This window comes from Carassius auratus, chromosome 45, assembly GCF_003368295.1.
Source record: "Carassius auratus strain Wakin chromosome 45, ASM336829v1, whole genome shotgun sequence".
Taxonomy (NCBI): Eukaryota; Metazoa; Chordata; class Actinopteri; order Cypriniformes; family Cyprinidae; genus Carassius; species Carassius auratus.
Window position 1 is genome coordinate 9,544,094 of NC_039287.1, and position 23,653 is coordinate 9,567,746.

At 38.6% G+C, this 23,653-nt stretch overlaps 1 protein-coding gene across 2 annotated transcripts in view; it reads left to right on the plus strand.

Annotated features, from left to right (window-relative positions):
• The first annotated feature begins 17,047 nt into the window (after positions 1–17,047).
• LOC113063156 (E3 ubiquitin-protein ligase SH3RF1) overlaps positions 17,048–23,653 on the plus strand; it is a 51,465-nt gene continuing 44,859 nt past the window's right edge. Inside the window, exons 1-2 of one of the 2 annotated variants that reach the window (XM_026233369.1) lie at positions 17,048–17,378; positions 19,538–20,097. In XM_026233369.1, the coding sequence (XP_026089154.1) occupies positions 19,672–20,097 (426 nt within the window). In that variant the 5' untranslated portion in view covers positions 17,048–17,378; positions 19,538–19,671. Of the gene's footprint in view, positions 17,379–18,241; positions 18,319–19,537; positions 20,098–23,653 lie in introns of those variants that run through there. The other variant, XM_026233371.1, reaches the window with a different exon arrangement.

The following is a 23,653-nucleotide window of genomic DNA, read 5'->3' on the forward strand; positions in this document are numbered from 1 at the left end:
CGTCGCCATTTTGAATTTTGTCATAAATTGCTATATATCTTTTGATCTACTGTACATATCTTCACAAAATCGATAGGCATCATCAACACATGTGCCGGAGGTACCGGTAACCGGAAGTTAGAAGACAGCGCCACCTAGTGTTCAAGAGATATTAACGATTCTTGCAAAACCCTTATAACTACTGTAAATGTTGATCGATTTTGTTATTTTTTATGTCATTTTATTCCTTTGGTTATGCCGAATCTGATGATTGTTCAATTTTCATTTTCCAATATGGCGTCTGTCCGCCATATTGAATGGAAATGAAATACAGTTTTTTTCGCTACTCCTCCCTGAAATCTTGTTCAATTTTGTCCAAAATTTTATCAGATGAACTTCAGACGGGCCTGACAGAAATGACTGAACAGATTTTTGATATTCACTCCCGTTCCCGACGTTGTACAGCTCTGAAGTTGACCGTGCCTGTGCTTGTTGATTTATTGCTAATTAGCTTAGCATGCTAATTAGCTAAAATGCTAACACGTTTCTATTGACTCTAATGGGTCTCCTGAGCTATCTGGTTAACTTTGAGCAACGTTAGCATTTTTTTAGCGTAGCATGCTAATCTGGCTAAAATGCTGCTTCGGGCTTTGAGAGTTAATTCTCACACCTTAACCTCTCTTCTGTGCCATGAAACAGTGTCAACTAATGTGGCGCACTTAGCTAAAGCACTCGTCCCAAACCCGAGAGGTCGTGGATCGAATCGGGGTGGGTAACGTCGATCCGATGGAAGTTTTCCGTTTTGGCCGTTTTGCTTCGTCCCGCTCGTTGCTCTGGCTACAGCCCTTCAGGGCTTGGCCCCGGGATTGCTGCTTGCAGCTATAATTTAGGGGCCAAGCCCAGAGGGCTGTAGCCCCTATTGTATCTGTACGTTTTCTTTATTATTATTAGGGCCAAGCCCAAAGGGCTGTAGCCCTATTGTATCTGTATGTTTTATTATTATTATTATTCTTCTTCTCTTCTTCTTCTTCTCGTCCAATGGGAGTCTATGGCAGCCCTATGAAGGGAACATGGGAAAATGATGAAATTTGGCACACTTGTAGAGATGACCATTATTAGTGATCTGACCAACTTTGGGGTCTCTAGGACCAACTCTACAGCGCCACCACCAGTTCAAAATTCAACATTCACACGTTAATAACTCTTGAACCACTAATTCTATGAAAATAAAACTTAGTACATCTGATCAATCTCTTCATGGAGATTCTATTCCATACCTTACATTAAGACTCCGCCCATTACAGTGGCGGCCATTTTGAAAAGTACAGTATTCAGTCTAAACACTACTCCTCCTTCAAAATTGGTCCAATTCTTCTGAAATTTGGCTCAGATGTTCTTTGGACTGAGCCGCACAGAAATGACTGAACAGAATTTTTGAACACTAGTGAAAAAAAAGTTATGATGCTGTGAACTTACTGAGGTGACCTAAAATCGGTTGAGATGCTGTATCTCGGCCAAACTTTGATCAATCGATACCAAACTTGGTACACTTCATCTACACCATGATCTGGGGGTCACGCCAAATTTGGGGAACAGCGCCACCTATGGGTGTTGAGATACCAAAAATGCACTTTTTTGCTTATAACTTCTGAACAATTCATTCAGAAAATTATTTTCTGATGTCTATGGGATTCTTTAGATCATTCCGATCTGTGGATGTCAATTTGTCGAGACCACCTGGACCACCTGTCCGCCATTTTGATTTTGTCATAAATTGCTATATCTTTTGATCTATTGTACATATCTTCACAAAAATCGATAGCATCATCAACAAATGTGCTTGAGGTACCCCGGAAGTTAGAAGACAGCGCACCTAGTGTTCAAGAGATATAACGATTCTTGCAAAACCCCTTATAACTACTGTAAAGTTGATCGATTTTTGATATTTTATGTCATTGATTCCGTGGTTATGCCGAATCAGATGATGTCTCCTTTGCCCATTTTCCAATATTGGCGTCTGTCCGCCATATTGAATGGATTGAAATACAGTTTTTTCGCTACTCCTCCCTGAAATCTTGTTCAATTTTGTTCAAAATTTTATCAGATGAACTTCAGACCGGGCCTGACAGAAATGACTGAACAGATTTTTGATATTCACTCCCGTTCCCGACGTGTACAGCTCTGAAGTTGACCGTGCCTGTGCTGGTTGATTTATGCTAATTAGCTTAGCATGCTAATTAGCTAAAATGCTAACGTTTCTATTGACTCTAATGGGTCTCCTGAGCTATCTGGTTAACTTTGAGCAACGTTAGCATTTTTTAGCGTAGCATGCTAATCTGGCTAAAATGCTGCTTCGGGCTTTTGAGAGTTAATTCTCACACCTTAACCTCTCTTCTGTGCCATGCAAACAGTGTGTCATAATGTGGCGCACTTCGCTAAGGCACTCGTCGCAAACCCGAGAGGTCGTGGGATCGAATCCGGGGTGGGTAAAGTCGATCCGATGGAAGTTCCGTTTTGGCGCGTTTTGCTTCGTCCCGCTCTGTTGCTCTGGCTACAGCCCTTCAGGGCTTTGGCCCCGGTTGATCGCTGCTTGCAGCTTAGTATTAGCGATTGTTTTTGGTAGGAATTTTCGAGCAAAAAACAGTCGGATCACTTATGCTAGCCCTATGAAGGGAACATGGGAAAATGATGAAATGTTGGCACTCTTCTAGAGATGGTCACCAATAGTGATCTGACCAACTTTGGGGTCTCTTAAGACCAACTCTACAGCGCCACCACCAGTTCAAAAATTCAATTTTGAAACTTTAATAACTCCTGAACCATTTGTTCTAGCCAGATCAAACTTAGTACACATGATTCCTCTTCATGGAGATTACACTCTATACCTTACATTAAGTCTCCACCCATTACAGTAATTGCTATTAAGCTAATTAAGTGTTTCCGTTTAAAACACTACTCTCCTTCAAAAGTGGTTTGATTTTTCTGAAATTTGCCACAGACGATCTTCGGGACCGAGCCGCACAGAAATGACTGAACAGATTTTTGATATTCGTCTTTGTTTCAAAAGTTATTAAATTGTGAACATAACGAGGTCGACCCAAAATCGGTTTCAGAGGCTGTTATCTCGGCCAAACATTGATCAATCGAAACAAACTTGATACACTTCATCAACACCATGATTAGGGTTCATGCCGAAATCGGGCACGGCCACCTATGGGTCATGAGATTCCATAAATGCGTATTTTTCCTTATAACTTTTGAACACCTTCTTCAATCAACATAAAACTTAGTACACCTGATTCCTCTCTTCCACACTGATCACATTGAATAGTGTACATTAAAATTCCTGCCATTACAGTGAAGGCCATTAAGAAAAGTAACAGTATTCGTTTTTTCGCTACTCCTCCTTCAAATGTGGCCCAATTCTTCTAAAAATTTCCTCAGACGATCTTTGGACCGAGCCGCACGGAAATGACTGAACGGAATTTCCAAGCCTACTGGTCAAAAAAAGAGTTATGATGCTCTGAAGTTAAAAGTGTTGAAATCGAAATTGGAATGAGAGGCTGTATCTCGGCCGTACTTTAATCAATCGCCACAAAAACTTGCTACACTTCATCAACACTATGAACTGAGAATATATCCCAAAGTTGGGAAAACAGCGCCACCTATGGGTCGTGAGATACCAAAAATTCACATGTCTGCTTATAGCTTTGAACAATTAGTTGCAAAAACATGATCTTGGTTTCTTTCTATTCCTCGGGTAATGCCGAATCTATGGATGTAAATTTTGCCAGGATTGACTAAACTACCTTCAAATGCTAGGCAACTATCTTTAGTGACCTCATTCTCTAAACCATAACCTCTCTTCTTGCCATGCGAACTGTGTGTAACTAATGTGCGCACTTAGCTAAGGCACTCGTCCAAACCCGAGAGTTCGTGGGATCGAATCCGGGGTGGGTAACGTCGATCCCGATCTAAGTTCTGTTTTGGCCGTTTTGCTTCGTCCCCGCTCGTTGCCTGGCTACAGCCCTTCAGGGCTTGGCCCCGGTAATCGCTGCTTGCAGCTATAATTAGCGATTGTTTTTGGTTAGAATTTTCGAGCAAAAACAATCGATCACTATGCAAGCCCTATGAAGGGAACATGGGAAAATGATGAAATTTGGCACACTTCTAGAGATGGTCACCAATAGTGATCTGACCAACTTTGGGGTCTCTAAGACCAACTCTACAGCGCCACCCACCAGTTCAAAAATTCAGTTTTTAAACTTTAATAACTCCCGAACCCTTTGGTCTATACAGATACGACTTAGTACACATGATTACTCTCTTCATGGAGATTACACTCTATACCTTACATTAAGTCTCCACCCATTACAGTAATTGCTATTAAGCTAATTAAGTGTTTCTGTTTAAACGCTACTCCTCCTTCAAAAGTGGTTTGATTTTTCTGAAATTTGCCACAGACGATCTTCGGACCGAGCCGCACAGAAATGACTGAACAGATTTTTGATATTCGTCTTTGTTCAAAAGTTATTCAATTGTGAACATAACGAGGTCGACCCAAAATCGGTTGAGATGCTGTATCTCGGCCAAACATTGATCAATCGAAACCAAACTTGATACACTTCATCAACACTATGATCTGAGGTTTCATGCCGAATTTGGGCACAGCGCCACCTATGGGCCATGAGATAGCTTAAATGCACATTTTTCCTTATAACTTTTGAACACCTTCTTCTATCACATAAAACTTAGTACACCTGATTCCTCTCTTCACGCCGATCACATTGAATAGTGTACATTAAAATTCCTGCCATTACAGTGAAGGCCATTAAGAAAAGTACAGTATTCCGTTTTTTTGCTACTCCTCCTTCAAATGTGGCCCAATTCTTCTCAAAATTTCCTCAGACGATCTTTGGACCGAGCCGCACAGAAATTGATTGAACACAATTCTTCGACCTACTGGTCAAAAAAAGAGTTATGATGCTCTGAAGTTAACAGTGTTGAATCGAAATTGTTCGAGAAGCTGTATCTCGGCCATCCTTTGATCAATCACCACAAAACTTTCTACACTTCATCAAACACTATGAACTGAGAATATATTCCAAAGTTGGAAACAGCGCCACCTATGGGTCATGAGATACCAAAAATTCACATTTCTGCTCATAGCTTTTGAAAAATTATTTGGAAAATCATGATCTTGGTGTCTTTCTATTCCTCGGGTCATGCCGAATCTATGGATGTAAATTTTGCCAGGATTGACTAAACTACCTTAAAATGCTAGGCAATTTTCTTTAGTGACCTCATCCTCACACCTTAACCTTTCTTCTGCAGCTCACTGGATGTGTAAAGACTCAGTGGTGCAGTATGTTAAGCCGCTGGTTCTGAGCTTATGAGGTCATGGGTTCGAATCCAGGACAGTTAATGTTGTTTCTGAGTTCATGGGTTCGGATCAAGGGCAGTTAATGTTGCTTCTGTTCAAGCCTTTGCATTTCCTGAGTATGTTTGCCTTGAATCAAAAATATGTTTTTGGTCTTTCTCATCTAAAGTTCTGTTCAATTTCAAACTTCTCTACCTCTCAACTGATCGGTTGTCCTGACGTACGTTCCGTTTCGGCCGTTTTGCTTCGTCCCGCTCGTTGCTCTGGCTACAGCCCTTCAGGGCTTGGCCCCGGTATCGCTGCTTGCAGCTATATTTATTATTATTATTCTTCTTCTTCTTCTTCTTGGCCAATGGGGGTCTATGGCAGCCCTATGAAGGGAACATGGGAAAATGATAAAATTTGGCACACTTGTAGAGATGACCATTATTAGTGATCTGACCAACTTTGGGGTCTCTAGGACCAACTCTACAGCGCCACCACCAGTTCAAAAATTCAACATTCAAACATTAATAACTCTTGAACCACTAATTCTATGAAAATCAAACTTAGTACATCTATTTTGTCTCTTCATGGAGATTCCTTTCCACACCTTACATTAAGACTCCGCCCATTACAGTAGCGGCCATTTTGAAAAGTACAGTATTCAGTCTAAACACTACTCCTCCTTCAAAATTGGTCCAATTCTTCTGAAATTTGGCTCAGATGTTCTTTGGACTGAGCCGCACAGAAATGACTGAACAGAATTTTTTGAACGCTAGTTAAAAAAAAAGTTATGATGCTGTGAGCTTACTGAGACTGACCTAAAATTGGTTGACATGCTGTATCTCGGCCAAACTTTGATCAATCGATACCAAACTTGGAACACTTCATCTACACCACGATCTGGGGGTCCATGCCAAATTTGGGAACAGCGCCACCTATGGGTGTCGAGATACCAAAAATGCACTTTTTTGCTTATAACTTCTGAACAGTTCACCAGAAAATTATTATCTTGATGTCTATGGATTCTTTAGATCATGCCGGATCTGTGGATGTCAATTTTGTCAAGACCACCAGGACCACCCGTCCGCCATTTTGAATTTTGTCATAAATTGCTATATCTTTTGATCTACTGTACATATCTTCACAAAAATCGATAGGCATCATCAACAACATGTGCCGGAGGTACCCCGGAAGTTAGAAGACAGCGCCACCTAGTGTTCAAGAGATATAACGATTCTTGCAAAACCCCTTATAACTACTGTAAATGTTGATCGATTTTTGTTATTTTTATGTCATTTTATTCCTTTGGTTATGCCGAATCTGATGATGTCTCAATTTTCATTTTCCAATATGGCGTCTGTCCGCCATATTGAATGGAATGAAATACAGTTTTTTCGCTACTCCTCCCTGAAATCTTGTTCAATTTTGTCCAAAATTTTATCAGATGAACTTCAGACCGGGCCTGACAGAAATGACTGAACAGATTTTTGATATTCACTCCCGTTCCCGACGTGTACAGCTCCGAAGTTGACCGTGCCTGTGCTTGTTGATTTATGCTAATTAGCTTAGCATGCTAATTAGCTAAAATGCTAACACGTTTCTATTGACTCTAATGGGTCTCCTGAGCTATCTGGTTAACTTTGAGCAACGTTAGCATTTTTTAGCGTAGCATGCTAATCTGGCTAAAATGCTGCTTCGGGCTTTTGAGAGTTAATTCTCACACCTTAACCTCTCTTCTGTGCCATGAAAACAGTGTGTCAACTAATGTGGCGCACTTAGCTATGGCACTGGTCCCAAACCCGAGAGGTCGTGGGATCGAATCCGGGGTGGGTAATGTCGATCCGATGGAAGTTCCGTTTTGGCCGTTTTGCTTCGTCCCGCTCGTTGCTCTGGCTACAGCCCTTCAGGGCTTGGCCCCGGGATTGCTGCTTGCAGCTATATTTATTATTATTTTCGTCCAATGGGAGTCTATGGCAGCCCTATGAAGGAAACATGGGAAAATGATGAAATTTGGCACACTTGTAGTGATGGTCATTATTAGTGATCTGACCAACTTTGGGGTCTCTAGGACCAACTCTACAGCGCCACCACCAGTTCAAAAATTCAACATTCAAACGTTAATAACTCTTGAACCACTAATTCTATGAAAATTAAACTTAGTACATCTGTTTTGTCTCTTCATGGAGATTCGATTCCATATCTTACATTAAGACTCCGCCCATTACAGTAGCGGCCATTTTGAAAAGTACAGTATTCAGTCTAAACACTACTCCTCCTTGAAAATTGGTCCAATTCTTCTGAAATTTGGCTCAGATGTTCTTTGGACTGAGCTGCACAGAAATGACTGAACAGATTTTAGATTTTCGTCTTTGTTCAAAAGTTATTCAATTGTGAACTTAATGAGGCTGACCTAAAATCGGTTGAGATGCTGTATCTCGGCCAAACTTTGATCAATCGATACCAAACTTGGTACACTTCATCTACACCATGATCTGGGGGTCCACGCCAAATTTGGGAACAGCGCCACCTATGGGTGTCGAGATACCAAAAATGCACTTTTTTGCTTATAACTTCTGAACAATTCGTCAGAAAATTATTTTCTTGATGTCTATGGATTCTTTAGATCATTCTGAATCTGTGGATGTCAATTTTGTCAAGACCACCAGGACCACCCGTCCGCCATTTTGAATTTTGTCATAAATTGCTATATCTTTTGACCTACTGTACATATCTTCACAAAAATCGATAGGCATCATCAACACCATATCCCGGAGGTACCCCGGAAGTTGGAAGACAGCGCCACCTAGTGTTCAAGAGATATAACGATTCTTGCAAAACCCCTTATAACTACTGTAAATGTTGATCGATTTTTGATATTTTTATGTCATTTTATTCCGTGGGTTATGCCGAATCTGATGATGTCTCATTTGTCATTTTCCAACATGGCGTCTGTCCGCCATATTGAATGGAATGAAATACAGTTTTTTCGCTACTCCTCCCTGAAATCTTGTTCAATTTTGTTCAAAATGTTATCAGATGAACTTCAGACCAGGCCTGACAGAAATGACTGAACAGATTTTTGATATTCACTCCCGTTCCCGACGTGTACAGCTCTGAACTTGACCGTGCCTGTGCTTGTTGATTTATGCTAGTTAGCTTAGCATGCTAATTAGCTAAAATGCTAACACGTTTCTATTGACTCTAATGGGTCTCCTGAGCTATCTGGCTAACTTTGAGCAACGTTAGCATTTTTTAGCGTAGCATGCTAATCTGGCTAAAATGCTGCTTCGGGCTTTTGAGAGTTAATTCTCACACCTTAACCTCTCTTCTGTGCCATGCAAACAGTGTGTCAACTAATGTGGCGCACTTAGCTAAGGCACTCGTCCCGAACCCGAGAGGTTGTGGGATCGAATCCGGGGTGGGTAACGTCGGTCCGATGGAAGTTCTGTTTTGGCCGTTTTGCTTCGTCCCGCTCGTTGCTCTGGCTACAGCCCTTCAGGGCTTGGCCCCGGTATCGCTGCTTGCAGCTATATTTATTATTTATTTTTTATTTTTTACAAAGAATGTGCCTGTGTGTGAGTATTTGGCAGTAAAACACTATGGCTGAAACACGGAAACAGCTGAGGTGTAATCAGTTGCCAATATCTATTTTCAGCTACCTAGATCTTCACCTATCTGTAACCTGACTGGTCCAGCGAGCTGTCAGTCAGCAATGACCGTGCAGCTGTCACAGGAATTAGCTGGAAGTGTGTGGGGTTTCCCCTTATCACAGAACACCAGTACATTCTCAGACAACCACAGACTGTTGTGGGTGTGTGTATTAGTCGTATCTTTGCCAGATATCTTGAGTCATATGTTGCAAGCCTCTACAAATTCATTAATGTGTATTCCAACCAAGATAAGTGTACATCCACAAAGGTTTTTCACTGAATAAAATACACTGTTCAAAGGTTTGGGGTCAGGTCCTTTTTCAGCAAGGATATATTAAATACTTTTTCAAAAACAGTTCTTTTAAACTTTATATAAAAGAACCATGATAACTTATCAGTTTCCACAAAAAATATTAAGCAGCACAACATTGATAATAATAAGAAATGTTTCTTAAGCACCAAATCAGTTTTTGGAGGGATTTTTGAAGAATCATGTGGCACTGAAGACTGGAGTAATGGTGCTGAAAATCCAGCTTTGCCATTACATGAATAAATTACATTTGAAAATACATTCAGATAGAAAAGTTATTTTAGTAATATTATACATTACAATTTGTCTTTGTACCTGAACAGCATCATCAATCATTACACTATTGAATTTGTTCCTAATTCAGCAGAAACGGTTTGTAGTGGCAGTAAAACATCAGGTGATGACTAAAATATAAATGTACGCATTTTGTCCTCAACTACCAGCAAACACTTTTCAGTGATATCAATTAGCTTTTGGTTTCTCACTCTGTTTCATGCTTAGTTTAGCACAAACTCGGTTGTGTGTTGTTTTATATCCATTGTCACATTGTCCTATGCCTCTTTGAGCTTTAGCTCTGTTATATGTAAATACATCTACCTGATCCTGTGGGAGAGTAAATTACACCATACAAGGGTGCACTGATGGATGGAAGAGTATGTTTTTATTATCTTTATCATGGCAGCATTTTGCTTTCTTTGAGTGCCTTTTCATTTCAAGCAGGGCTTATATATTGTACTGCAATTTTAGAAACGCCTGAGCATCATTAATCAAATTAGTACGGTTAATGCTTCTGAAATGCTTTCAATTAAATAAAGGCAATGCAATTATTTATCATCTAAATGACTGCTTACAGATATGAGGATACACATTTACCATCACCAAAGAAACCTGGGCTCATGATATAAGGATTTGAGTGATTCATTGGATTGATATAATATTCAATATTCATGGTCAGGAGTCATGGAGTTCGGGAGGATTCTTAATCAAAGCCTGTGGATGCTGTGGGAATGTTTAATATGTTCATGACGGATGGGGTGAGTGGAAGAAGGCAATAAGACAGCAGAATGGATTGAGCAAGAGAAAGCTGTTATCCTCGTCTCACCCTCCTTTCCTCTAAAATCTTTTACCCATTTATCAAATCCCAGGGGTTGAGTTAATTGACTTCCTGAATTCAGTTCCCAAAAGGCAAAATGTGAGTCAGTGAGGAAGATCTTCTATGTATATTTGCAATACATACAGTCTTGTTCAAAATAATAGCAGTACAATGTGACTAACCAGAATAATCAAGGTTTTTAGTATATTTTTTATTGCTACGTGGCAAACAAGTTACCAGTAGGTTCAGTAGATTGTCAGAAAACAAACAAGACCCAGCATTCATGATATGCACGCTCTTAAGGCTGTGCAATTGGGCAATTCGTTGAAAGGGGTGTGTTCAAAAAAATAGCAGTGTCTACCTTTGACTGTACAAACTCAAAACTATTTTGTACAAACATTTTTTTTTCTGGGATTTAGCAATCCTGTGAATCACTAAACTAATATTTAGTTGTATGACCACAGTTTTTTAAAACTGCTTGACATCTGTGTGGCATGGAGTCAACCAACTTGTGGCACCTCTCAGCTGTTATTCCACTCCATGATTCTTTAACAACATTCCACAATTCATTCACATTTCTTGGTTTTGCTTCAGAAACAGCATTTTTGATATCACCCCACAAGTTCTCAATTGGATTAAGGTCTGGAGATTGGGCTGGCCACTCCATAACATTAATTTTGTTGGTTTGGAACCAAGACTTTGCCCATTTACTAGTGTGTTTTGGGTCATTGTCTTGTTGAAACAACCATTTCAAGGGCATGTCCTCTTCAGCATAGGGCAACATGACCTCTTCAAGTATTTTAACATATGCAAACTGATCCATGATCCCTGGTATGCGATAAATAGGCCCAACACCATAGTAGGAGAAACATGCCCATATCATGATGCTTGCACCTCCATGCTTCACTGTCTTCACTGTGTACTGTGGCTTGAATTCAGAGTTTGGGGGTCGTCTCACAAACTGCCTGTGGCCCTTGGACCCAAAAAGAACAATTTTACTCTCATCAGTCCACAAAATGTTCCTCCATTTCTCTTTAGGCCAGTTGATGTGTTCTTTGGAAAATTGTAACCTCTTCTGCACATGCCTTTTTTTTAACAGAGGGACTTTGCGGGGGATTCTTGAAAATAGATTAGCTTCACACAGACGTCTTCTAACTGTCACAGTACTTACAGGTAACTCCAGACTGTCTTTGATCATCCTGGAGGTGATCATTGGCTGAGCCTTTGCCATTCTGGTTATTCTTCTATCCATTTTGATGGTTGTCTTCCGTTTTCTTCCACGTCTCTCTGGTTTTGCTCTCCATTTTAAGGCATTGGAGATCATTTTAGCTGAACAGCCTATCATTTTTTGCACCTCTTTATAGGTTTTCCCCTCTCTAATCAACTTTTTAATCAAAGTACGCTGTTCTTCTGAACAATGTCTTGAACGACCCATTTTCCTCAGCTTTCAAATGCATGTTCAACAAGTGTTGGCTTCATCCTTAAATAGGGGCCACTTGATTCACACCTGTTTCTTCACAAAATTGATGACCTCAGTGATTGAATGCCACACTGCTATTTTTTTGAACACACCCCTTTCAACTAATTCAACTAATTGCCCAATTGCACAGCCTTAAGAGCGTGCATATCATGAATGCTGGGTCTCATTTGTTTTCTGAGAATCTACTGAACCTACTGGTAACTTGTTTGCCACGTAGCAATAAAAAAATATACGAAAAACCTTGATTATTCTGGTTAGTCACATTGTACTGCTATTATTTTGAACAAGACTGTACATATTCACACTCTGTTTGCCATGCGCACACATGAACGAATCGTTTTTGCCCCGTATCTGACCTCACTAATTTCATCGATGGCTTTGTGCCTAATCTGACAAGTGTTTTGCCCGAAGGTATAATTTTGCAGATTCTTTCCCTCCATGGGAGTTGAAACACAGATCTGGTTTATTTGTACACTCTCTCAGTGGGCTTCTTAAAGTAGGTTAGGTTGAGTTAAAAACCTCCCCCACCTTAAGGCAGATTAATACTGCTCTTTCATTAACCTCTGCGCCATTAAACGTCTCTGGTGTGGAAACAGACATTCAATATCCCGCTGAAGTCCTGCTGAGACAGGAACACGAGATTATCAATGGCGTGAGCTGTAAAGCGTGTATTGATAGATGTACAGTATTTGAGTGGGTTAGAGAGGGAAAGAAAAAAGCAGGATGTGTTAGATGATGAACTGCAGAGAACATTTGGTGCAAAGTGTGTTTATGTGGGGGAATCAGGGAGCATTGTCACATGCTTTGCTTCAAAGAAACTCAGTGTTTGTGCTAGGTGTCAGCTCTTTATATAATGTTTTCATATTTATCTTCTATGAATTAATGAAATCTATAATTTATCCTTAAATTGTGTACATTAATGTCAAGTACAGAGAGTGCTGTTATTATGAGCTACCACACCGTTATTGGTTTTTAAAACTGAAAACAGAAACATAGAAAACATGGATAATTTAAACATGTTTTATTGTAATACCCTGCAAAATGCCTCAAATTTGATTGTGTACATCATTTATATATATAATATAATTTAAAATTTTAATATATATATAAATATATAAACATATATATATAAATCTGTATTGTTGTTTGGTCTAAATAAATTACATCTTTTAGTTTGGGGTCAGAAAGTGTGTTCTTCAGAATTTTTTTAAGAATGCTGAAAAATGGATCAAAATAAAGTAAAAAGTAAAATAAAGCAGCACAACACTAACAATGAGAAAGGGTCCTTAAGCAGCTAATCAGTATATTAAAATATGAAAATTCAGCTTTGCTGAACATTTTATAATATATGCAAATAAAAAAAACAGTCACTCTGGACTGACCAAAGGACATTCGGTAGCAGTGGAAATAATATTATGTCAAGTTGAAGATGGTTGACCAAGAACTTGGAGGTTATGTAAGCCTTGTTATTATTAATTGAGAGCTTCAACTACCGTATTTTCCGGACTATAAGTCGCACTTTTTTTCATAGTTTGGCTGGTCCTGCGACTTATAGTCAGGTGCGACTTATTTATCAAAATTGATTTGACATGAACCGAGAGAAATGAACCAAGATAAAACATTACCGTCTACAGCCGCCATAGGGCTCATTGCTCCTGTAGTCTACACTGAAAACATGGAGCACCCTCTCGCGGCTGTAGATGGTAATGTTTTATCTTGGTTCATTTCTCTCTGTTCATGTCAAATTAATTTTGATAAATAAGTCGCACCTGGTTCTAAATGAATGCGACTTGTAGTCCAGTGCGACTTATATATGTTTTTTTCCTCATCATGATGTATTTTTGGACTGATATGACTTATACTCAGGTGCGACTTATAGTCCAAAAAATACGGGTATATGGCTAGAAACAAGCCAAGAATCAACATGCACTTATACTTTAATTATCAAATTAGTGTTTCCTAAAATGAAACCAGCCGACTCACACTAGCCCTCATTCTGTGTCCAACATTACATCATGAATTCACAGTTTTGAAGATTCAGATGGTTGTGGTAGATTGTCACTGCCTTGGAAAACAGATGCCTTCATGCTGCAAAGGATCCCTGAATCCATTATTCTGTCTGTCAGGACTGGCTCTCATGTTTTGAGGAAAAAGCATTTGTCACATCTCTTCTCTCTCTCTTTCTTCTTTCTGTTTCTCTCATTCAAACCCTCCTCACTTTTTTATTGCCCGTGACACAGCTGTCGCCTCAGACGTGGCAGAATCGTGTGCTCTTTAATGTGTGCAGAGAGGCAAATTGCTGATCACAAACTCACTCAAGTGAAAAAATAAAAGCCAAAATAACATAACTCTAGCATTTCGACTATAACGCCAATATATTCTCCTTTTGCATAAAGAATGATGATGCATAAGGCTGTGAAAACGTATATATATATATATATATATATATATATATATATATATATATATATATATATATATATATATATATATATATATATATTAAAATAAATAAAGTGGTTCTAAATTTATATAAAAATTGTAAACTCTATAATTTCAAACATTTTTCATATTTAATACACAGCTAGTGCTTCAGATGTGGCAGAAAAAAAAAATAGCCAATATAACTTTGTCTGGCACTTTGAGTATGTATATATAAAAGTATGAAATCATGCTTGTAATTATTGTGAATCACATGCACTGTTATTCCAAGTTCAGGACAATCCCACCTCAGACTGGGCCATGACTGGGTCAGTGATAAATCAAAGCAGGCCTTTTCCTCCGGGGTTATCCGAGAAATTTGCACCAGGCTTTACAGCCTCTGCCCCTCCCTTCAGGGGGTGGACTAATGACCCCCGGCAACAGTGAAATATGACCGGAGAGCTGCTGCCAGCTCCAGCGGGATCACTTCTGACATCCAAGAGCTGTGCCACCATAAATCTAACTTCTTTATTATTCTCTCGTACTCTCTGTTTGCAATACTATTCCTCTCTTAACTCTTTTTTCTGTGTTCCATACATATTTACCGTATTTATTTTCTCTTTCTGATTTATTGTTCTCATTAGCCAAGGCATGACAGTACACACTGCACACACATGCATATGCACTCAAATGAGCCCTTCATGAACTGTTTCAGCTCAATTACACACGCTTGCTTACCAAATGTTGCCATTATAGTGGCACAATTTAGTTAAGTGTGCAAATTGCTCACAACGATGTGTTGTAATTTTTCCTGGAGCAGACAAAGTACAAGCCAAATCAAAATCAAGTCATAGCACATTCTTCACATCTGCGGTTTCTGTTGGCGCTATCATTCTCTGTGGGCTCTGTAAAACAGATGAGTCTATACATAAAATGTTAGCTTTCTTCTTATGGTGTGTAGAAATATATGTTTGACTGTAAATAAACAGAACTGAAAAGCTTTTGAACAAGCAGGCTACATGTACTGCCTTTGACTTACTCTGTTTATGCCATATGCTATAAATTCTTACAAGATACTGTATATTACTTCATGATAAGAGCCAGTAAGGTAGGAAGCTGATGATGTAATTCCTGTTTACTTTAGGGCTTGAGAACTTTGCCTTCAGCTGAAATGACTATAGCATATTGCTATTTTAAAGAGTGTTCACACCAGGTTTATGATTAAAACTTAAATCATGAAAAAAGGTCAATAATTAAAAAAATTATAAAAAAGAATAATAAATAAATAATTACAATATATATATATATATATATATATATATATATATATATATATATATATATATATATATATATATATATTTTTTTTTTTTTTTTTTTTTAAGTTCTCATTTAGTTTAATTTTAAGTAGCATTATAACTAAAACATAAAAAGATTAAAACTTCATAAAAACCATTTAGAACTAAAAGAATTGAAAACATGACAAAAACAATTACGAAAAACTTTCAAATTAAATCAGAAAGTATAAAAATAAAATCGAATTCAAAATTGACCGGTCTCATAAATATGAACGTTCCGCAATCCATTTCATTCCAAACATTTTGTGAAACACAGAAGAAGCCCTCATGTGAAACTCCACCAAACCTTCACCTTTATTCCTTGGATCCTCAAACCTTAAAGTAAAGGCTTCTCTTTGTAGAATAAAACCCACTTTTGTGCAACGAAGCAGAGGGTTATTCAAGAATGGGTTTTTAAAATGGAAAACGTTTACTGTTTTATAAACCATGAGGTATTTGAACATAATCATGTAACAAAGATGCATTTGATCTGATTTGACCCACAATCCCAGCCTTGGGGGCTTGTGTCTGATGAACAAGAGGGGCTGTGTGTCTCTTGCAAGGTTTACACACCACTGATGTAACGGGTCGATCTTCCAACAACCTGACCTCCGTGTTAACCTTTGTGTGTGCCAGTGTGCATGTGGAAGGTAGTGGAAAATTGACCTTTAAGCCACAAGCTGGAGCAGAGATGCAAAACCTAAAGGTTTCAAGGGGATGATGTTTGAGAATGTGTTTGAGAGCAATAATATTTACCTCATGGTATTATAATATGAATATTGCCTGTATAAATTAAAAATAAAATTTTAATGTATGCATTTAGGAGACTCTTTTATCCAAAGTGACTTACAGTGCATTCAGGCTATCAATTTTTACCTATCATGTGTATCGCATGAACTAACTGTGCGGTAGTATTCCTCGCATCGTTCTCTGTTACTGCACATTTTGGCAATTAGATAATCTGGGTGTGCATGCAAATAACCATACTACATGCATACTATATACTGCATAAATAGTAAGTGTAGAACAATAAGTGTGCTACTGACAACATACTCGAGGTTCATCTGGTGAAATTTGTTCTCTCTTCCCATTTAAACCTGATACAAGAGGAAAGTTAAAAACTATTCCCCTGCAGTGACTCTGGTCATTTGTGAAACTATATGGCGCACGCGGAGATTGTAAACAAACTATTCGTCAATGAACAACGTTACCCATTACGTATAGATTAAATCAGCTTTAGAAATACAATTTGCTTATTTCTGGCGATCAAAACGGCAGCTTTTCAGTTGTTTTTATTTAAAATTTCGTAAGAACGAAGCCTAAGATCAAAACGGTTGATGTATTTTTCTAGCTAAGCGTTTTGAAAATCCTCCCTCCCGACTACACGTCCTCTGCAGTGTCCCACAGTATCCACAGGGCTCGTCATGGCGCTCGGACGCAGGAGCTCGCTTCCCCTGTTTTTCGTCGCTTTCTTCTAAATTTAATCTACCTGAATCTCTCGGAGTGAGGCTATTGCTCGGACTCGGGTTTTATTCAGATTTTTTTGCTGTTTCGACCAACGACTCAAGAGCGATGATCGGTTCCTTGCTCAGATATACAGATCTGAACATATAAACTTGTGTCCAACTTGGGCGATCAAGATTTCACGATCCTGTTTCCAGGGCGAATTCCCAAGCTTGAGGAACTCGGGGAAAGAAACTTTTCTGGAAGAAGAGGAGTAGTGAGAAGGGGCCCTTATTTAAGGTAGATCTTTTGTGCTCTCACAAACATCACCGCAATCAAATGAAATGTAAACATCGAATCAAATCTTGTGAAGCTATGTGGTTACAACCAACATGAACACGAGTTACAGACGTTAGTTAGACGTTAAATAAAAACGTCTGTCCTTTACTGTTTACTGTTACATCACGTACGACAATTTATACGTCTTTTAAAATTGTGGTTCGTTTTCAAAACACGAGTGATGATGGGTTAATTAGTTCCAGGAGTTATTTAAACAGACTCACGTACTGTAATTTAAGGTTGATGTATTTGTACCGCTACTCGGAAACAATGTGGCTAATGTTGGCTCTGTATCTATTAAATACAAGACTGTTCGTTTTATTCAGGACTTTAACGACAGAGAGGGCGAGGTTGAGTGTTTGCACTAAAGGTTTAAAGTGATAGTTTCCCCAAAATTGTAAATTCTTCATCATATACTCACCCTAAATGTTGTTATAAAACTATATACATTTCACAAAAGAGATGTTAGGGACTGACAGCCTCAGTCGCCTTTCACTGCATTCCCCTTTACAATATAAGTGAACAGTGACTGAGGCTGTCAATTTGCTTAACACTATCTTTTGTATTTTGTACTTTGTTAACTATATTTATTTGACTTATAACGTTTCTGTACACAATCATTTAGTTCAGATCAATTAGCTAGCACCATAAAGATGTTTGACTTTGCAGTTTTTATTATTTTTTTAGTTTTATTAGTCTGTATTCATTGTTCTGCTTGCCTTTATGTATCCTCGTCTTTTGATTGGGAACGTGGTAGTGTGTCAGTCGGGATAACCGGTAACGGAAGGATAGTGGATGAGGCTCGAGTAGGGAAAGGTCTGACGAGAGCACTACAGCCTCGTTTGGACGCATTTGCAGTTTAGACACGAAGTCTCTTCTAGCCAACTGACCAAACGTGACGGTAAACTCTCTTTAGTTGTTTCAGCGTTATTTTTGTTGCCATTACCGGCGTGGACTGTATCAGTGTGTCTGGAACTAGAGAACAAAAAAATACAGAACTCTAACAATTTTCATACCGTTCAGTTCAATCTCGGACGTGCTTTTTTTTTCTCTCCAAACGCGAATAGAATATCGTACTAAAAGAATCAAGTTGTGTGCTAAATGATCCTCACTGTACACTGAGCTTACACTATGCACTTTGTACTGTTCCATCCAGTCTATGAATTTTATAAGGTTATGAAGTGGAAGTAAAGCTGCGACAGTTGAGATCATGGTTTCCAACAGTCCACACTTTGTTTTTGAGTTCTCATCCCGGTATTTCCGGGAGTTCACTTGTTATTATGTATACTTTTATTATGTATATGTATACCGTATGTATACTTCAGTATGGCATAGAAGAGCGAATAACTGCGTGTATAGAGAAGTACCAAGCATACTGCGTGACCAGTGTTGTCTGATTCCCGAATGAATGATTCTTATGAATCGGTTCTTTTTATTGAATCAACAAACAGAACTAACAATTATTGCTAAATGTGTGACTGAATCATATAATAACTTAATTAATAATATTGATAGTTCATCGTCTAGCTGACTACGTCTTGTATTATTATTAATATTTTTATTTTTTCTAAAATCCTGTCAAATGTGCACAAACTACTAGCTACTACTAAATATTGTAGAAACATAATTTTCTGTAAAGTTGCTTGTAAAGCGCTATACAAATAAACTTGAATTGAATATTGAATTAAAAACACACATTACTGTATTTCACTAATACAACTTACAGTAATTGAATGCAGTAAGAATGATATTTTTGAAGTATTTATTTCTCAATAGTATAAAAAGAAACATTTTGTATTACAATCATTGAGGAAGCAAAATCTGAAACAGAATCATTTAATTCATTATAATTCCCAATCCTAAAGATATGTTTGTAGCTTATTTACTGGTCCAGTTCTTAGTGTTTCTGCAGTTTGTCCCAAGTTTACTGTGCATTTGAAAAGCAATTTAGATCTTTTTGAAAATCCTGGATACTGAAGAGACAGTTTTCTTGAGAAACTCTCTTTTTACATCCTCATTGCATGCTCATGTGCCTTCCATTGAAACCATCAAATGTCACACGTATAATGGTTTATAAGACAGAAGTGTCATGTGATATATTTTTCTTTGATTCTTTACAGTGAATGCTAGAGACATGATCATGACTGCGGAATGGGAGTGACGTGACATCAAGATTGGACTTTCCCTCCAAACAGCCTTATATCCACACACTCACATCATGTGCTTCTCTCTTCGGAGAGGCAAAACTGACTGAATGAACGACTACGCTGAGAAAGATTGTGCGAGTGTGAAAATGGACGAGTCTGCGCTCCTGGACCTGTTGGAGTGTCCAGTGTGCTTGGAACGGCTGGATGCTACGGCGAAGGTGTTGCCGTGCCAGCACACATTTTGTCGGCGCTGCCTGCTTGGAATCGTGGGGTCGCGTGCAGAACTGCGCTGCCCAGAGTGCCGCACGCTAGTGGAGAGTGGCGTGGATGAATTGCCTAGCAACATCCTCTTGGTACGGCTACTGGACGGTATGAAGCAGAGACCGAGGAGGACAGGAAGCGTGCATGGCACATGTACTAATGGATCTGCAGTGGCAGGAGTCCGAGCGCAGGGAGCTGGAGGAGGCCAGAGAGATCCAGGTCCCACAGGGGTACAGTCTCAGAGGGTCCAGGCCAAGAGCACTCCAGTTAGGGTGAGTACCATAAATCAGACAGATCTGAAAAATGCACCTCATTACAAATCCAGTGAAATACTGTAAACATTTGAAAACACTGGTTCACGTGCTGGTTGTGTGAAAAAGTGTGTGCTTCGCTTTAAAGCACGCAGTGCAAACAAGCTTGATAAGAGGATTTTTAGTTTTAGTTTGACAGATACTTTGCCAAAGCAATGGTGCAAAACACAACTTTATGATATAATGAGGAGTTTGGGGTTTATTATGAAAGTGTGGCAGGCCACCACATTAATGTGGTTTAAATGGAATTGCTGTTTATTATTTAACTGTAAAATAAAAGACTATTTAAGAAAAAAAAAAATCATAGTATAACTGTAAAATTACGTTACTGATATTAATGGCTGTCTTAAGAACTTCAAATTCAAAACTGTCAAGCTTTTTTTTTCGCCAGTCGGTTTATTCACCTTTTTTTCAGTGCGGTAGTAAGCCGTTTTCTGTGTGAGACTTCTGATTCATTAGCTGCTATAGGGAAATAACGAGAATAATATCAATGTGCAGTAAACGGTAAAACTGTATGCACTACATACCATTGTCAATACATTAATATAATATGGTAAAAAATACCAGTTTGCAGTTTTCAAGCAGCATAACGAGCTGTTTTGTACAGCTGAAAATAACTGGAAGGGACTAACACCAGAAGCCAGACCCATTAAATTTACTAATGGCCATAGCCATTCAAACTTGAAAAATAAGGTGGATAAAACTCTCATTTTGGTAAAATAGGCTAGTTGATGCATTTAGGTAAGATGTCTGGTAAGATGCTTTATATATGTTGCATCGCAAATGCAAATTGGACGGGTCATGAGTTGCTCTTGTGTAACTGAACACAGTGCCACACTTCACTCTAAAACACGGAGTGCACATATTTATTTAATTTAATCACAAATTTTGCAATTGTGTATCTACACTGAGCCATTTTGCAATTTCAGTTTAGTTCGATTAATCGTGTTGTGCTAGCAGATGGTGGAGAGAATCTTGTTAGCTCAAACCATTTGTGCTTCTTCTAAAGCAACTCAAGCAGCTGAGGTAAGCCTCCTTCCCTGCTGGGAAAAAGCTGCATTAACTGCCTCTTATCCAGCACTTTTTTATTGTCTTGTGTATCTGGAGATCTTTATTTCTCTTTCTATGCGAGAGGGGATAAAAAAAATCAAAAACATTGCAAGCGGACACTATTGTATTTGTGGCTGTTTGTGTCCGAGTGAAAGCACACACGTTTCTGCCAGTGTAACTTTCAAACAAAGTGTCCCGGTGGATCAGGATAGTTGTCATAGCAGCAGTTTTGTGATTGTGTGTTTTGTTATGTTCCACCTTTTGGTTTTGCATGGTAACAAAACACAGGTGTCCCTACAATAAAGCCCTCTGTCGTCTCGCTCTCACAGACTTGTGGGACAGAAAGAGGCCTCCACCCAAAGCATGATGGGAGGTGACACTCCAAGTCAAACATCTCCGGTCTATAATCTTTTAATATCCTTCTTTTGTTGTTCATAAACATCAGTGCTGTGAAATGACAGCTGGATTGGCCTAATAAGCTAGTTGTCTCTCTCCTATTAAACCAACTAAAAAATTCTACTTCAAATAAAGATTTTTTTATTTTTATTTTAAATTGTAATAATATTTAAGAAAATTACAGTTTTACTTTATTTTTGGTCAAATAAATACAGCCTAGGTGAGCATAAGAGACTTCATAGTTACCTACAGTTACCGACCATTACCGTCAATCTTACCGACCCCAAACTTATTTAAAATTTATTAAAATTGTATATTGATCCATTTTACTGTTACTGAAATGTAGCTTTAGGAATCGATAGATATTAAAATTCTAGACAATACCTATAAACTGATAATTAAAAATAAAAATAAATAAATTAAATTAAATAATGTTACTATTTAACACAACCTTTTTTCTGTGAACCACCTCTTTCTGAATATATCGTCTATTTTCAGTTCATGTGCACTGCAGTGTGTGTGTGTATGCTTTTTTTTTCTAGTCTGTTTTCTATTTCTGCACACATTAAACCAGAAACAAACCACACCATTTTTCAATTTACCTTTGTTTGGAATGACTAAATCCTCTAAGTGATTACACTTGTTCTTTCTTTAGTTGGCATCACTACAGTAACACCTCCTCCCTATCCCAAAGTGCCCTTACCGCAAGAACATAAAATGATCAAATCTGATGAACTCTTCCCACATAGTCTTTTCTAATTAGCCCGTCAACGGAAATATCACGCTTTAGGAACACAGTCATTAGCATTAGGTTGTTTGCCAGAGCCGACTGAATCCATTAAAGTGAGGTATATACGGTTGATCAGTACTGTGAGCTTAAAAAAAAAAAACTCTCACATGATCAGACTTGGCAGTGATTGTTTCTTATCTTCTCTCTCTTTGTGCCCGCTGTGTTTTCACGCATCAGTCTGTTTAAGGGTGTATCTGTGGTGGTATAAACAGCCGTGCTGCCGGTGGAAAGGGCTTTTTGCAGCGGTTGTAGCTTCAAACAGAGCCTGTGATTCCTAGGTGGTGGTGTTAAGACCAGGAATGCATCTAAGACTACATGATAACAGAGCATTGTGTGAGTGGCAGGTCTGTTATTTAGGTCTTCAGAGGGTTTTTGTTAAGTCTGACACTTGATATGCTGTGCTTTGGGGATGCACAAAACACACTCACGCAGAGAAGCAAACTGGTGCTAAGGAGAAGAATTCCTACCTAGTTCAGGGTACACGCATCAAGACATCCATACCCCTGAGATCTGAGTTGTCAGATGTTGCATTATGTGGCTGTTTTAGAATCTGAAGTAGTTATGTAGTTCAATTCACAAACAAATGACTCTTATGACCTGTTTCGTTTTAGTGAATCAGAAACTTGGTGTGATATTTGTAGTCTGGTACACAGACAAATGACTCTTGCGAGACAGTTCTTTTTAGGGAATCCAAAACATAGTGTTGTCACAAATGTCAGATTTGAACAAATTTAATTTTATCAGCTTGTTCTCACTTTAGCGAGTAAGAAACATACATTGCAACAACGTGTTGACAAATTTGTCAACAAATGAGTGCTATTAGCCAATTATTTTTTGTGAGTCAGGAACATTCTGTGCAACCAATGTTGTCCATTCACAAAGAAATGAATTTTTATTGTATCAGAAGTCATTCATACAGTCTGTCCAGTGTAGTCTGGTTCATTAAGAAATGACCCTTATTGAGCTGATTCTCTGTAGTGAATCAGAAACATACAACCTGACTAGTAATAGGAATAATTCATTCAATAAGTCATTTGATAGCTATTTAATCAGTAAAAACACAAATACCCCAAATTGTCCCGAGCACAATACAGAAAGCTTTTGTGTGAGATAGATGGGATGGTCTGAGGGTGTGACGCCTGAAACTGAAACCATGCCATCCCTGGACCTCATCCAGGGGGTTCAAGTGTTTCTGAGGGGGACATGCAGGTGGACTCCATTAGCTACTAAAGAGCCAAAGATCAAAGAACACATTGATACCCATGAGTCCCAGTGGGCAAA